This window comes from Leopardus geoffroyi, chromosome C1, assembly GCF_018350155.1.
Source record: "Leopardus geoffroyi isolate Oge1 chromosome C1, O.geoffroyi_Oge1_pat1.0, whole genome shotgun sequence".
Classification (NCBI taxonomy): Eukaryota; Metazoa; Chordata; class Mammalia; order Carnivora; family Felidae; genus Leopardus; species Leopardus geoffroyi.
Window position 1 is genome coordinate 34,584,747 of NC_059328.1, and position 14,243 is coordinate 34,598,989.

General features: G+C 56.9%; 2 protein-coding genes across 17 annotated transcripts in view; one reads left to right on the forward strand and one right to left on the reverse strand.

Moving 5' to 3' along the window:
• Positions 1–83: 83 nt before the first annotated feature.
• Positions 84–4,119, forward strand: CCDC24 (coiled-coil domain containing 24). 4 transcript variants are annotated; one of them, XM_045477053.1, is made up of 9 exons: positions 84–574; positions 709–881; positions 1,102–1,277; positions 1,415–1,531; positions 2,048–2,125; positions 2,678–2,732; positions 3,192–3,261; positions 3,372–3,450; positions 3,533–4,119. In XM_045477053.1, the coding sequence occupies exons 2-9, from the start codon at positions 756–758 to the stop codon at positions 3,765–3,767; spliced, it is 936 nt and encodes a 311-aa protein (XP_045333009.1). In that variant the 5' UTR covers positions 84–574; positions 709–755; the 3' UTR covers positions 3,768–4,119. The 4 variants fall into 4 exon arrangements, with proteins under 4 accessions (XP_045333009.1, XP_045333010.1, XP_045333011.1 ...); XM_045477054.1 differs by having other exon boundaries at positions 84–540; XM_045477055.1 differs by having other exon boundaries at positions 84–881; positions 2,051–2,125.
• Positions 4,079–14,243, reverse strand: part of SLC6A9 (solute carrier family 6 member 9) — a 31,935-nt gene continuing 21,770 nt past the window's right edge. For 9 of the 13 annotated variants that reach the window (XM_045477034.1, XM_045477035.1, XM_045477041.1 and 6 more), the window contains 9 exons: positions 10,441–10,573; positions 10,081–10,215; positions 9,886–9,989; positions 9,026–9,263; positions 8,801–8,935; positions 8,593–8,692; positions 8,403–8,503; positions 5,479–5,649; positions 4,079–5,400 (listed from right to left, as the gene is read on the reverse strand). In XM_045477034.1, the coding sequence (XP_045332990.1) occupies positions 5,170–5,400; positions 5,479–5,649; positions 8,403–8,503; positions 8,593–8,692; positions 8,801–8,935; positions 9,026–9,263; positions 9,886–9,989; positions 10,081–10,215; positions 10,441–10,573 (1,348 nt within the window). In that variant the 3' untranslated portion in view covers positions 4,079–5,169. The remainder of the gene's footprint in view (positions 5,401–5,478; positions 5,650–8,402; positions 8,504–8,592; positions 8,693–8,800; positions 8,936–9,025; positions 9,264–9,885; positions 9,990–10,080; positions 10,216–10,440; positions 10,574–14,243) is intronic. The other 4 variants (XM_045477037.1, XM_045477045.1, XM_045477036.1 and 1 more) reach the window with 1 other exon arrangement.

Here is a 14,243-nt window from a genome sequence, read left to right on the forward strand (position 1 = left end):
GATCTAGGTCCCTCTGTGTGTTGTGGGAGGGCACCTGGCCCAATTCTTCTGTCTGGCCCGGGCTGTCCTGGTTCCCCAGGCCCCTCCAAGGGCAGTCGCTCGCGAGACTTCCGCCAACCCTAAGAGGAAAGGTTTACCCTGCCGCTGCCTCCGGGCTAGGGGAGGCAACGAAGTAATAATCCCAGGGGGAATCCCATTTCTGGGTTCTTCCCACCTGCCCCGAAGCCGAATGCTGCCCAGAGATGAGCCCACAGCGCTTGGCGTCAGAGCTCTGTGGATGGTCGGACTTCCAACCCACCTGCCTCCGCCGTGGGTCCGACTCCCCGCGAGCTGGCGCCGCCCTCCCCACCTGGGATGGCTAGGGGCGGGGCCTGGGTAGCGGCGCGGTCTCCCGGGTGACGGCCGCGCGGAAGAGGCGGGGCTAGGGCCCTGGTCTCCACTGCCCGGCTCCTGGGGGCCGTGACCGGGAATCGCGGCCCCCGAGAGTCAGGCAGAAGCGAGGCAGAAGGGACAGCGCCAGAGGCCAGTGCTCCCAACCCAGTAATTCCAGTCTCTGACTGGCGGCAGAACAAGGGTGGGGCTTGGGAGAGGCCGGCGAACGCGACAAGCTTGAGGGCGTGGCCCGCGAGGCCAGCGAGGGGCAGGGCCCAGCCTTGGACTACCAGCCTTGTAGTGATTGATGCTGCGCTCCGACCTGCTCTCCCGCAGGTCGGAGCCTGGGGCCGCTTGTCGCGGAGTGGCGGCGCGGGCGGGCCATGTCTTGGGACTCCCCGTCGCTGTGGGTGCTGGTAGAGGAGCACGTTCCGCTCCCGGAGCGGCCCGAAGTGAAGAGGATTCTGGGGGAGACGACGGTGGACCTGAGCCTGGAACTGCGGGCAGAGGTGGGGAGTGGGCTCATGGGTCACTCCAGGCCTGTCCCACGATTCGGGTGATTTCCCCACCTCCTCCGGATCCCTGGCCCTGCCCGATAACTCTCGAGATCTTGCTGCATCTCACTGTCCGCCCAGCCCTCTTGACTCCTCTCTGCCCCTCAGTCCCCCAGCCCCCTTCACGCCCGTCACTTCTCTCCCCAGTCGCAAGGTGTCCCAGCTCTCCTTGCAGGTGGTGATGCTACAGTCACTGCTCCGTGAGGCTCGATCCTCCCAAGCCTCTGGCTCCCGACCCACCTCTGACCCCTCCTCCCTTCTGGCACCACCGCCCCTCCTAAGAGACCTCGTGCGCCAGGAACTGAGACAGCTACTCCTTGGTCTCCGCCAGAAGGCCATCTGCGAGGGCAGGTGGGAACCTCAGACCTAGGGCTAAGCCCCACAGCAAAACTAAGAGGGGCTAGCCCTGTGCCTGATAAGGGGCCAGGATTGCCTTCCTATGGTTCCCTGGAAGGAGCCTTGGAGTTTCTTTCTGTGATCTTCTGCAGAGACCAGACCCAGGCTTGGATCCACTATAGCCCCAGGGTCCTGCGCTTTGCCCTGGAGGAGCCTGGGTGTAATTTGCCAGAACAGGAGATATTCCAGATGAGAGCTGGTGAATCCAGGTAAAGTGGAGGTGAATCTAGGTAGGAGAGGAGGGATCGCTCCTTGCTTAGCAGAGGGCCCCAGCCAGCTGGTGGGTTCCACCTGGCTCCACGGAGAAGTTCCTGGCCTGAAGCTGGACCTCCTACAACCACATGTATGGATCAGTGAGGGCTGGGTTAGAGAGCACTGGGGACCAAATGAAATAAGTGAGAAAGGAGCACATTCGTAAGTGAATGGAAGCAGCCACTTATTTCTAGTTCTTACACAACTCTGTGGGGAGCAGTGGCCCCCTTTTACAGATGAGGAAACTAAAACTCAGAAGGGATACTCGACTTGCACAAGGTCACACACACTGAAGGGTGGCAGAGCCCATTTGCAAACCCAGGCTCCAGAACTCCTCCCCTTTTGCACTATGTTATGTTGCCTTTGTGAGAAAAGACACAGGATTGTCTGGGAGAAGTGGCATTCGTGTCCTGAAGGCCTGGGGTGAGGCAACATGGGGGGGGGGGGGTTGTGATGTTGGCCTCATCTGCCAGCAGCAGTCAGAGGGACCTCAGTGTCATCAAGGACCAGCTGAACGTGTCCAGCATCGACCAGGTTGCCAGACACCTGCGGTGAGGCCCCTGAGTGTGCGTGGTGAGGGTGGAGACAGGGAGGATGGGGCTGGGACCAGTCTTGAAGTACTGGGACTGGACTGTGAGAGAGGAGGAGGAGGCCGCACATCTGGTGGGGAGACCAGGAGGGGAAGGCTGAGAGGTGGAAAGGGCAGGTTGCTGCAGGGCCTGTGCAGTTGCTTCCAGGAAGTGGTTAATGATGGATGCCAGCAGGCGCTGAGCCCCGAGGATTTTTATCCTGAGGTGGGGAACCACGGAAGGGTTTTGAGAAGGGGAATGGCCGTGATGCAGGGCAGAATGGAGGCAGGACGAGGCCCATGCAATAGAGAGGATGGTGGGCACTGTGAGGGAGGCAAGGGACGGACACATCCTGCCCAGGGAGAGGCCCGCAAGGGCTGGAAGGCTGGGCCAGCGCCCGGCCACAGAGAGCAAGGTGGGCTGAGGAAGGAGGGCCTGGTGGAGGTGACAGCTGGAGGTTAGCGCTATGTGGACGGCTCAGCTGAGACAGTCCTGTGGCACTGGTCCTGGCTGCCTAACTCCCATGTGTCCCAGGAGCCTCCTGGAGGAGGAGTGTCACACGTTGGAGAGGATGATCCCCATCCTACAGGTGAGCTGTGGCCCTGGGCTTCGCTGCCCAGAGCCCTTCTGCTGAGTGTAGACTCACCTGCCTCTCACCTGGTGTGTGAGACCCACAAACGGGCATGTCCATGTGCGTATGTGCATGTAAAGGTGTGCGAGTCCTGTGTCCTTTTCTCACACGTGCACGTTCCCTGTGTGTGTGTGTGAATCCAGAAGATTCTGGTTGAGCTCCTAAGTCCAAGGTCAGCACTTTTAGATTAACTTGTGAAATTTGCCCCTGGTCCTTGGCTCCTTCCCTTCCCTAAGTCTGAGTCCAAGCCAGCCAGCACTTTACCAAGCTGGGCTTTTTGGGCGGAGGGTGGGAGTGTGCTGTCCCCAGGGACTGCCTGGGCTGGTTTTGGGGTCCCGCCATGGGATCATGGCCTCTGTATCCTGCCCTGCCCCTCCCCTGCCTGTGGCCGGGGCACTGAGCCAGCTCTCCCTGCAGCGCCACCTGGAAGAGGAGTATACAGGGGCATCCCAGCCCTCTGAGGCCACCCTAGAGCCCACCCTGGCAGGTAAGGATCCCAAGCGGACCCCAGAGCACCCAGCCTGCTGCCCCCTGCCCCACACTTGTACACACCCTGGAACTGCTGGGTGCTGTGACTCAGGTACACCTGTCCTCCAGAGCTACGGGAACAGAAGGTGGCCATGCAACAAGAGCTGCAGGTGCCTCTGAGGCCTTCCTGTGTCTCTTCCAGCCACAGGTAAACCGGAGCAGGTGGATGGCTGACAGGGTAGGCCTAGGGTCAGGCCACTGCTCACTCACAGCTACTCTTTCCTGTTCAGGCAGCAGCCCGCGGGGTCCTCCAAGGGTCTCAGACCCTTGCCTTGCCTCCGTGGGGCTTCTGGAGTTTGGGCTGAGCCTCTCCGGTGCTGCCTGCCTGCCCCTCCTCTGGAGCGCTGCCCCCGACCTCGAGGCCTGACTACCACCTGCCGCTGGGGACGGAAGCTTCAGCGCAGCCCTGGGAAAAGGCCAGCTTCTACTCCAATGTCCAGTACAGCACCCCAGGCCCCAACCTGAACAACCGGTCACAAAGTAGGCTTCGGCTCCTGGTGGAACTCGCTCCATCCGCTGCTGCCACCTCTCAGCTGCCGTGGCCCAGCCCGCTTCAGATCTCATCTTGGTTGGATGGGCCCTGGCCAGGACGCCAAGGCTGTCTGTCTGTCTGGCCCTTGCCCCACCCCCTCGCCAAGTCCCTAGTGTCTGCTTCTGACAATCATAGCCTTTGGCCTTTCTTCTCCCAGCCCTCCACAAACTCTTGGCAGGCAGAGGTCTCATCCCAGCCCCAACTCTTGTCCCCCTGGGGGACTCACACAAAGCACAGCAGCAGCTCAGAGACAGGAATAGAAATTTCATTAAAATCTATGGACTTTAAAATCCTAGTGGTGCACGGATGGGTAGGGGTGGGCGGTGCACCGTTATTGCTACAGAGGATTAGAGGCGGCTGTTCTGGGGCTGTCACTGCACAGAGGGGCACAGAGGTTGGACAGACAGACACTGCAGGGGGAGGGAGCTCTGGCTCCAGAGAGGGGATGGGGCACGCAGGCTGGGGCCATTTGGCACATGAACAAGGGCAGCCCAGTTTGGGAAGCCTGGGCCTTCCTTTCGCCTGGTGGAGGGAGGGCAAGGGGGTTTCATGTAAGGTCCCCTTCCCCAGGGCTCTGGGTCCAAACCTCCTGCTGAGCAGCACCCCACCCCTACCCCCCAGAAACTAGTGCTTTGGGCAGGCTGCTGGGTCATGGGCCTCTGCTGGCTGGGCCTGACAGCTAGGGCTGGAATGAGGTGTGGAGACCCCAGAGCAGCCAAGTGAGGTCCAGGCAGGCCTGGAAGACAGAGGGGGCCCAAGGCTGGGGGCATGGGAGTGGCAACCACGATAATACAATTTTTACAAAAATAATTACACAGACAAACAGGGCCGGGTGGCACAGCCTGACGAGTAACACTGTATAGCCCCTTAGCCCGTCACCCTGCTCCCAGGTAGGAAGACCCAAATTTGCCTGGGCAGGGCTGGGGTCTGCTCTGAGGGCAGGAACACTGGTCAGGAGGCTGGAGGCCTAAGGAGGGGGACAGGTAGGGGGCCAACCTAGAACCTCAGCTCAGGGCAGAGTGTGGGGGCATCAGAGGCCATGTAAAGCCCAGCAGATCTCTGGGGACCTGGCCTGAGACCCCTCCAAAGTGCTTTGGGCCCCCCACCGACCCTCCCATCGCCCACACCCATCCCCAGCTGCCATCTTGGCATCCAAGGGACCTGTAAACACTGGGGACACGAGCACAAATGACCACGCTACCAGTGATGGCCAAGGTGACAGCAGCCACCCTGGCCAGGGCATGGCAGGGGCAGGCGGTGACACCTGTCCCCTGTCTCCCCAGTCTCTGTGGTGGGAGCATGGGCGGGGGTGGGGCACTCCCCGGGCAGCTGTGCTCATATCCGGGAGTCCTGCAGACGGCTAGAGCCGTTACTGCCCACCATGGGGATCTGGGCTTTGTCTGGGTGCAGCGGCTGGACCTCAAGACCATCTTCAGGAGAAGGCGGTATGGTGGGGGCATAGCGTCCAGTCCGGTGCTCCAGGAGGGCGGGGCCCCAGTCTCTGCTTGGCTTTGTGGCATTTTTCAAACGCTGCAGGAGAGGTAGACATGGGGGGTGGGCAGGGCACTTCAGAAAGAAGCCATTAAGCCCCATCCACCCACCCCCTCCCGGTTCAGCTAGCTGCTGCCTGCCCCCACCCCTCACCTGGAGGAGGGTGTCCCCATCTGTGCGGCAGAGCTGGAACAGGGCATAGAGAGGGATGCAAATGACGGAGGACAGAGCCAGAAGGAAGCCGATGGCTACAGCCCAGCCTGGATACTGGTAGTGGTTGTAGGTGATTGGCTGGTACTGGATCACCGTGAAAATGAGAATGAACTGCAGAGAGGAGGGACGGGAGTGCACGTGAGGCCTGCCCAGTACTCTCCACCCCCGCCTTTCCCCAGGGCTCGGTCCTCCTCTCAGCACTCCTTCCCTTCCTCTCCAGTTTCCCAAACTAGAAAGAGACATTTTTGGGGAAAGACAGGGGCAAAGTCAAGTTCTGGGTAGTGGAAGAAGTGGAAGGAACCAGAGGCCAAGGCATGGTGGGCAGGTAGGCATTGCGGAAGAGGAGAGGTCCATCTTCGCCATAATCCCGAATCAGCCAGGGAACAATCGACGTCCCCTTTGAAGTCAGTCAGTTCTGCTCAAAGACTCGCAATGGCTCCCTATTGCCTACTGAAGTAAGACCAAATCCTTGGCCTTAGGGCTTTACCAACTCACATCCAGATCTCAGCTCATCCTTCTGGCCACATGACCCTTGTCTCAATGTCTTGACTGCACCCAGCATTTTCCTCCCTCTTCATTTATTCTGGAGAATCCTCTACATTTTCCTTTTGTCAGATGCTGTGCAAATGTCACCCCCTTCAAGAAGCTCTCCAGATTTCTCATCCCTCTTCCTCAAAGGGCTCTCAATGGCATTTTCTGTCTGCTAAGCGTTTAATGTTTCCCATAGCCTGGGGACCTCCTGGGATTGCCTCAGCTCTGGGTCTCTAGGGCCCAGCACAGTGCCCGGCACAACCTCACTTGCTGATCTGAACTGACTTGTGCAGAGAGGTGGGGGCAATGGGGGAGATGGGAGCGCGAAGCCCTCTCTATGGCTGTAGAGAGGGTGATAGCCCGGGGAGGCCCCAAAGGCTAGAAACGATGGGTGTCAGGCTGGAGGCCAGGAGCCGCTTTGGAAAGAGATGAGTGGGACGGGAAGTGGAGCCTGGGGCCACAGCAGCAACAGCAAAAAAACTAAGGAAGCGGAAAGATGGGTGGGTGGCTCATGGACCACCCAGAGGGCCTGGGTATGTGTGCGCCACTCACCAGGAGGGCTCAGCATCGGCCTCCTGAGCTCTCAGATGCATCCCAGTGACCAAATTCAGGAGAGCAAGACCCACATCCAGTGGGGGGCCCTCCTGGGATGCTGCACATAGTGAAAGCTTATGTCAAGTTTCCTGAATGGAACTAGATCCTGATCCCTGACGGAAAAAGATGGTTTGTCAAAAAGAGTTTTTCAGAAATATAAAGAAGTAAAGCTCCCAGAGAAGACACAACAGCCCAGACACACGAGTCCACGGGGCCTGGAGTCCTCACCTTAAGGTGACTCCAGCCTGGCTTTCTGAGCACAGAGAGGGCACTGCCCACCTTGTCTCAATCTCGCAGAGACACGGGACCCAGGCCAAGGCTGCCCCTCTGGAAGCTTCTTGTGCCCATCTCCTTCCTGCCTCCTTCCCTGCCTTGATCGGTACCCCAGGTCTCTGCCCAGGGTGGCAGCCTCCTCGGAGCTCTAGAGGATGAGCTCCCCTCAGGCTGGTCCTGGGCACGGCCTCAGCCACAACCCCCAGAGAGCAGGGCACTTGGCAGCAATGTCTGGCCTCCCTGGCCTCCCACCACTTACAGGAGGCTTCTGTTCCTCCTGTTTCAAAGCTGGGCCAGTGGCCAGAGCTGGTGCCTGTGCCAGCCTCGGGGAAGATCCCACACCCCCGATGTGGTGGAGGCCTCAGCCCTCAGGGGCCTTCCCCACCGCACCCAGAAACATGAGCCAAAGTGGAAATCCGGTGATGAGCTCCCTGTGGCACAGAGAAGCTGGGTTTGACGGGAACGTGACTGAATGCTGCCCTTGCCACTGGGCTGACCCTCCCGTCACTCAGAGATGGCCCTGCCTCTTTGCGGAGTGACCACTTCACTGTCAAACACTTTGTGCCCCTTCCTCCCACCCTGACCATAAGGGGGCAAAATCAGATAGTAGTCCATGGAGCGCTCCCCCTTCCTGCGGGTGTTTCTAGTGTAGCACTGGCCCAGCCTGCAGGCTCCAGATTGGACTACCTGCTTTGAAGGCTGGCTCTGTCATTTATTAGCTGTGTAAACTTCGGTCGATTACTTAACATCTCTGTGCCTCCATTTCCTCATCTGTAAAGTGGGAATAATAACGATACCCGAGAGTTGTATCACATGAGTCGATACATGAACACCGTGCAGAAAATGCCTGGTTGCTGGCCATGGGGAAGTTCCCTCCACCAATTCGTCTCCCTCGTGGGAGTTTCCCAGGTGTTGAATACTGGTGGAGATATTCCCTCTCCCAAGTCTGGAAGGTTTAAGAGGTTGCCCCTGACCCTGAGCTGACATCTGACTTGTACCACCCGCTTCTGGAACACTCACGCATTCACACCACGTACTCCAGGCACCTCAGCTAAGAGGGGTTGGAGGTAGGAGCTCAGCAAAGCCAATGGAGCTGACACCAATATCACTAATTGTTCCTGAGGCCTCTCTGGGGATACCAGGCAGGAACGCCAAGGAGGCAGGGAGGGCCAGCTCTCAGCCGCTGCCAGCCTGCTTTCCCCTTCCAAGGCTGGGCACTGTCTTCAGTCAAATCCAGGGCTCTATATGCTCCCTTCCTAACCCCAGGCCAGTGCCTGGGTGCTTCTAAGTCTCCGCCTGACGATGCAACCTCTCTCCGTCTCCCAATGGCCAGAGTTGTGGAAGCAGAGACCCCGTAGGGGAGCTCTGGCCAGATGAATGGGCTCCTGTTCTCCCTCTGCTGGTTCCCAAGAGAAGGACACTCGCCTGGGGGCAGCAGGGAGGGAGGGGCCAGCCCTGGAACTTACAAAGATGATGGCCGGAGAGACAAAGCGCCAGCAGATCTGGAAGAAGATGGGCGGCGGGAATCCCAGCATCATCTGGATGTCCTGGAAATAGTTCCGGTGCCCTGGAGAGAGCGGTGTCAGAAGGGCTGGGAGAGCAGCTTGGATAGGCGGGGGCTGGGCCCAGAGAGGCCACAGAAGCTCAGGCACTTACCGTAGATGTACATGATGGACACACACATGATGCAGGAGATGACAACCAAGGAGAAGCTGGCCGCGTAGTTGTCCATTAACAGCAGCCAGTAGATGCCTGCCTACGGGCCAGTGGGCAGCTGAGCCGGGGGTGCCTGAGGCTGGGCTCCCCCACCCACTATGCCCCCCTACCTTGGCAACTCCAGCCCAGCTTTTCCCTCAGGTCTTACCTGGCTGGTGAGGGGGATGCCCAGTAGGAAGCCAGCCACAGCCACGCCCAAGGTCACATAGGTCTTCTTCTGCAGGATCCACTCATTTCCCACCTCATCCACAATGGCTGTGACCAGTGTCTCTAGGAGGCAGAACTGCAGGATGTGGCCATCAGAGCAGGGGCCTGGCCTCTGGCCCTGCCTCCTCCCTCCCCAAGCCACTGGCCCAGGTCCTGCACCTCATACCTGAGTGCCCAGCCCCAGCAAGATGAGCATGAAGAAAAAGAGCAGGGACCAGAGCGGGGAGATGGGCAGCAGCGTGAGGGCCTCAGGGTAAGCCACGAAGGCCAGGCCAGGGCCGTGGTCAGCCACGCGGGACACGTCCACACCCAGGTGATTGGCCATGAAGCCCAGGATGGAGAAGATGACGAAGCCAGCATAGACGCTGGTGGCACAGTTAGTGATGCTGATGATGATGCTGTCCCTGTTGGGGAGGAAAATGGGGCTCAGGATGTGCAATTTGCTTCCCTTTGCCCAATTAGGGCTGAGAGAAGAACTGAGATGGAAAGTTCTAGGAACAGAAGGCCCCCCAACCTCTTTCCTGGTCTGCTCTGGGCCTTTCTTTATTTTTTTTTTTAAAGTTTATTTATTTATTTTTGAGAGAGAGAGAGAGAAAGAGAGAACCAGTGGGGGAGGGGCAGAGAGAGAGGGAGACACAGAATCCAAAGCAGGCTCCAGTCTCCGAGCTGTCAGCACAGAGCCAGACGCGGGGCTCGAACCCACGAACTGAGAGATCATGACCTGAGCCAAAGTCAGACACTTAACCGACTGAGCCACCCAGATGCCCCTGCTCTGGGCCTTTTCAAGCAGGTTGAGTCCTCACTCTTGAGTCCTCACAGACCCCTGGGGCATCACTGTCCCCACCTTCTTCTGTGTTCTCCAGTGGCCGGATCCAGACTCAGCATTCCCAGGACCTCAAGGCCGTGAGTGGAATGGAGGGCCCTAGCAGGGGGTCCAGGGGGCTGCACTGGACCTGGGGGTCTGGGGACTCCTGGGGAAGGCTGCAGGGTAGAGGGGCAGCCCTGGGCTGGCAGGGAGAGTCTCACCGGTAGCAGTTGTTGTGGAACTTGTTGTAGGAAGCCATGGTGATGAGGCCTCCCCATGCACAGCCCAGCGAATAGAATATCTGGGAGGCGGCGTCCCCCCACACCTGTGGGGCAGGACGGGCAGAGCAGCTGGGGTCAGAGGCAGGCGCCTCTCTGCCCCTCCCTGCCCCTTCCAGGCCCTCCTCCACAGCCCACCTTGGCCTCCAGGATCTTGTCCCACTGTGGGGTCAGGTAGTACATGATGCCCGTGAAGGCTCCTTCCAGGGTCACGCCGCGGACGAACAGGATGGTCAGCACCACATAGGGAAATGTGGCTGTGAAATATACCACCTGCGTGCAAGATGCAAGGTGCAAGATCCTCCACTGGACTCCTCCAAGCTCTTCCTGCCCTGGGCGCCCCCTCCCTGGCCCCCCAACCACGGCCGGCCCTCCGGTTCCTCCTCCCCTCTCATGTCCCTTCATCACCGCCTGCCCCCGACTCCTACACACCACCCCGGCAGGGGAGGCAGGATCTTTCTGGGTGGGCACAGACCCTGCTGAGGGAGGGGTACTTACTTTCCCTGAAGACTTGACCCCTCGGATGAGGCAGAGGAACACCACCACCCAGGAGACACCGAGGCAGCCGAGGAGGGGCAGTCGCACCTCCCCAAAGTTCCCGATGTCGTCTGACAGCTTCAGCACATAGAGCCTGGGGAAGGGGATACTCTGGTTGAAGGCCGGACCCTGACACCCAGCAACAGATTCCCAAGGCCCGGGGCCCAGCCTGGCAGCTCCCTCCTTTCTCAAGAGGTCCTCGCATGTATGAGGAGGGTGTCACTGTAAGGCCCCAGCCCCAGCTAACCCCGCCCTACCCCCTCTGCCTGCTGCCCTAAGACTCCACTGGTTGCAGCCTCTCCCAGGACCCTCAAGGACGCCTGGAGGCCAGCCTCCTCAACCCCTCGGGTGTGGAGGTCTCACTCCCTACCGGGCCCATCCCAGGCCCTGGCTTGTGCGTTTCTCCCTTCAGTAACATCTTCTCCTCTAGACTGGACATATCCTATCAGGCGTCACCTCCTCCAGGAAGCTTTCTGTGAGCTTTTCACCCACACTAGTCTTCTCCATCTCTGATGAACCGAGGGAGATGGTGGAGTGCTGAGTAAAGACGGGAGGCTCTGGGGCGTACAGGCCTAGGCTTGAACCAGAATTCCTCCCCTAGGTATGTGTGGCTCTATCTGGCGCCCTATGTCACACCAGCAGTGCCCTTTCAATCGATCGGACACTTATGTGCCAGGCCTTGTGCTAGGTGCTGTGCATACAGACCTGAATCAGGCACGTGGGTACCACCAGGAAGGGAGTCTCAGTGCCACGGGGAGGGGCACACTGGAAGGCTTCCCGGAAGAGGTGAGGCTAGAGCTAAGGTTTGAGGAATTGGGAGGAGGAAGTGCATGCCAGGCTGGGGCAGCAGCATGCAGCAGGACAGGGGGTCATGAAATAAATAACACGGCCTAGCCTGGGCATGTCAGCAGCTCAGTGAGGCTAGACCAGAAGGTAAAGGGAATAGAGAAGGGTGAAGGATAGGAAGAAGCCAGATTATAAGAAGCCACAAAGTCAAGGCCAAGAAGTTTGGATTTTATCCTAAGAGCAATGGGAAGCTTCTGAAGGGTTTTTATAGGAGCATCGTCAGGGTCTCTCCTTGACTCAAAACTTTGCAGGGGCTCCCAGCTCTCACCGTGGAAAAGCCTAAGTCCTTACAGTGGCTGCAAGGCCTTAAGTGGCCTACTGCCCCCTACCTGCCATCTCTCTGATCGCCTGTCTTCCCACCCTACTCCCCTGCACTGGCTGCCCTGGGCTCCTCGCAGTTCCTTAATCATGCCAGGCATGTCCTCCCTCAGGGCCTTTGCATGTGCTGTTTCTTCTGTCTGGTGTGCTCTTTCCCTCAAACATCCATTCACACACGTGCGTGGTATGCAGTCGTATGGGGCCCCGTACTGAGAAGGCTTTGTGCTGGGTTTAACGCTCTGGCATCTTGAAATCCTAATACATTTGAACATGGGGCCCCATATGTTCATTTCACACTGGACCCCACAAATTCTGCAGCTGGGTTTGCCAACATGGCTTCCTCCCTCCGCATTTCCTTCAAGTATTTACTCAGGGTACCCTCTTTGCAAAGGGGCCTTTGCTGGCTACCCTGCTTCAAACTGCAACCCTGGCCCCAGCCCAGCACTCCTCACCCACTTCTTTGCTATATTTTCCTCCACAGCACATGTCTCCTTTTTTTTTTTTCTTTGTAACTTATTTATTTTATCTATTTATTTTGTTGTCATCCACCTTCTATGAAAGCAGGAGTCCCTAGTACCCCAGTGCCTGGAAAAGTGCCTGGAACAGAGAAGTACTCAGTAAATATTTGTTGAATGGATGAGTGAACCCTGTGGTAAATGGACCAGGAGGTAGAAAGGAGAGAACCTGGGGAGGGAGGCAGGCTAGAAGCGATGAGTGAGAGACAAGTTCTTGAGCCTCAGTTTCCTCATCTGCAAAATGGGCATAATAACACCAACAGCATAATATGTAGATGAGTTTAGGTAAACACAGGCTCCCTTCTTTCCCCTCTTACAGCTAGGACCTCTCAGGATAGCTCATAGGCTGTCCTCTATCATTCTCAGCTATTTTCACTTTTTTTTCCAAATCAGTTCTCAAACCTCATGGCAACATTTTTAATACCTTGTGATGCGATGTTATTCTGTCCCTTCATGGGACAATGTTGCCAAGCTGTTTGCTTGGCCTCTTCTTAGCCTCAAATCTTCCCTAGAGGCCTTCCTTCACACCAGGACCAGGAAAGGGCGCTGTCCAACACGTCCCTCTCCTGCCCAATGCCACCACTGAGATGGTACGGTGAACAGGCATCAGAGCCAGGCCCTGCCTTTGACCTTCTCTGGGCTCTTAGTTGATGAGGGAACCAAAGGCCAAGGGATGGAGAAGTTCAGGGGCTGTGGGACTACCAAGAGGCACCTGGGCCCCAACAGTGCTTTCCAATCTTTTTTCCTTCATAGCACACACACAAAATACTTTGGGGCCATTGGGGTAAACAGACAAGGGCACTCAAAGCTGAAGGCAACTGGGGGCTCCAGTCTACCCCGGTCTCACCCAACCGGGCGCACCTATTCAGAACACCTGCGGCTGGGAAGCTCTGCCCCAGAATAGCCCAGGGTCCTTCTGCCATTACTCAGAGTTCCTTTACTTCAAGCAACAGCATTCAAAGTAGGCACCGTTTCTTGTTCCAAAGATTTTTTTTTTTAACTTTGTCTGATTTTATATGTTAAACTGGTAGCGTTTAATTTTTAATTATTTATATTATTTGCGAGGGCACAGCATTTACAATATTAGGGGCTAAAAACTAAATAATGAATTCTACCTTTCTTTTTATGGCACCATATTTATTTTTTTGTTTTGTTTTGGGACCATGTGTTTTGAGGTCAATTCACCTAAGAACTTTTGGAACCCAGTATATTTATAAGTTGGCTCTTGATGCATAACATCTCTGGGATTATTCTGCATCATTTTTTTTTTTAATTTTTTTTTCAACGTTTATTTATTTTTGGGACAGAGAGAGACAGAGCATGAACGAGGGAGGGGCAGAGAGAGAGGGAGACACAGAATCAGAAACAGGCTCCAGGCTCTGAGCCATCAGCCCAGAGCCTGACGCGGGGCTCGAACTCACGGAGTGTGAGATCGTGACCTGGCTGAAGTCGGACGCTCAACCGACTGCACCACCCAGGCGCCCCTCTGCATCATTTTTTTAATGTTTATTTTTTTTTTATTTTGAGAGAGAGAGAGTGGGGGAGGGGCAGAGAAAGAGAGAGAGATAGAGAGAGGGAGAATCCCAAGCAGGCTAAGCACTGTTAGTGCAGAGTCTCACATTGGGTTTGATCCCACAAACTGTGAGATCATGACCTGAGCTGAAATCAAGAGTCGTATGCCCGACTGACTGAGCCACCCAGGTGACCCACATTCTGCATTATTTATTAATTTCCCCAACCTGATGATAAACTCCTTGAAAACAAAGCACCCTAATCTATTTCTTTGCATCTCCAGCAGTGGATGTCACTAGGCTTACTGAACACCCATTGCTGTTCTTGGTATTTATGCCGCATTATCTCATTTCATCTTTATAACAAGGTAGGTGTTGTGACTCCTCCCATTTAATGGATGAATAGCTATGACTGAGAGAGGTTTGCTCATCTCCCAAGGCCAGACAGCTGATGAGCGGCAGAGCCACGATTTGAGTGAGGTCTGTGTGACTCCAGAACTGCCATGAAGACACTGGGAGAGGGGTGCACCACAGGCTCTGGAGGCGAGGCCATGGCCGTGAGCTCAGGGCCTAC

Excerpts from the sequence above, each read along its gene's own strand:
- CCDC24 (XM_045477053.1), top strand. The coding sequence starts at position 756 with ATGTCTTGGGACTCCCCGTCGCTGTGGGTGCTGGTAGAGGAGCACGTT. Across the intron at positions 1,278-1,414 it reads AAGGCCATCTGCGAGGGCAG|AGACCAGACCCAGGCTTGGA; the intron begins GTGGGAACCTCA and ends GATCTTCTGCAG. Across the intron at positions 3,451-3,532 it reads TGTGTCTCTTCCAGCCACAG|GCAGCAGCCCGCGGGGTCCT; the intron begins GTAAACCGGAGC and ends TTTCCTGTTCAG.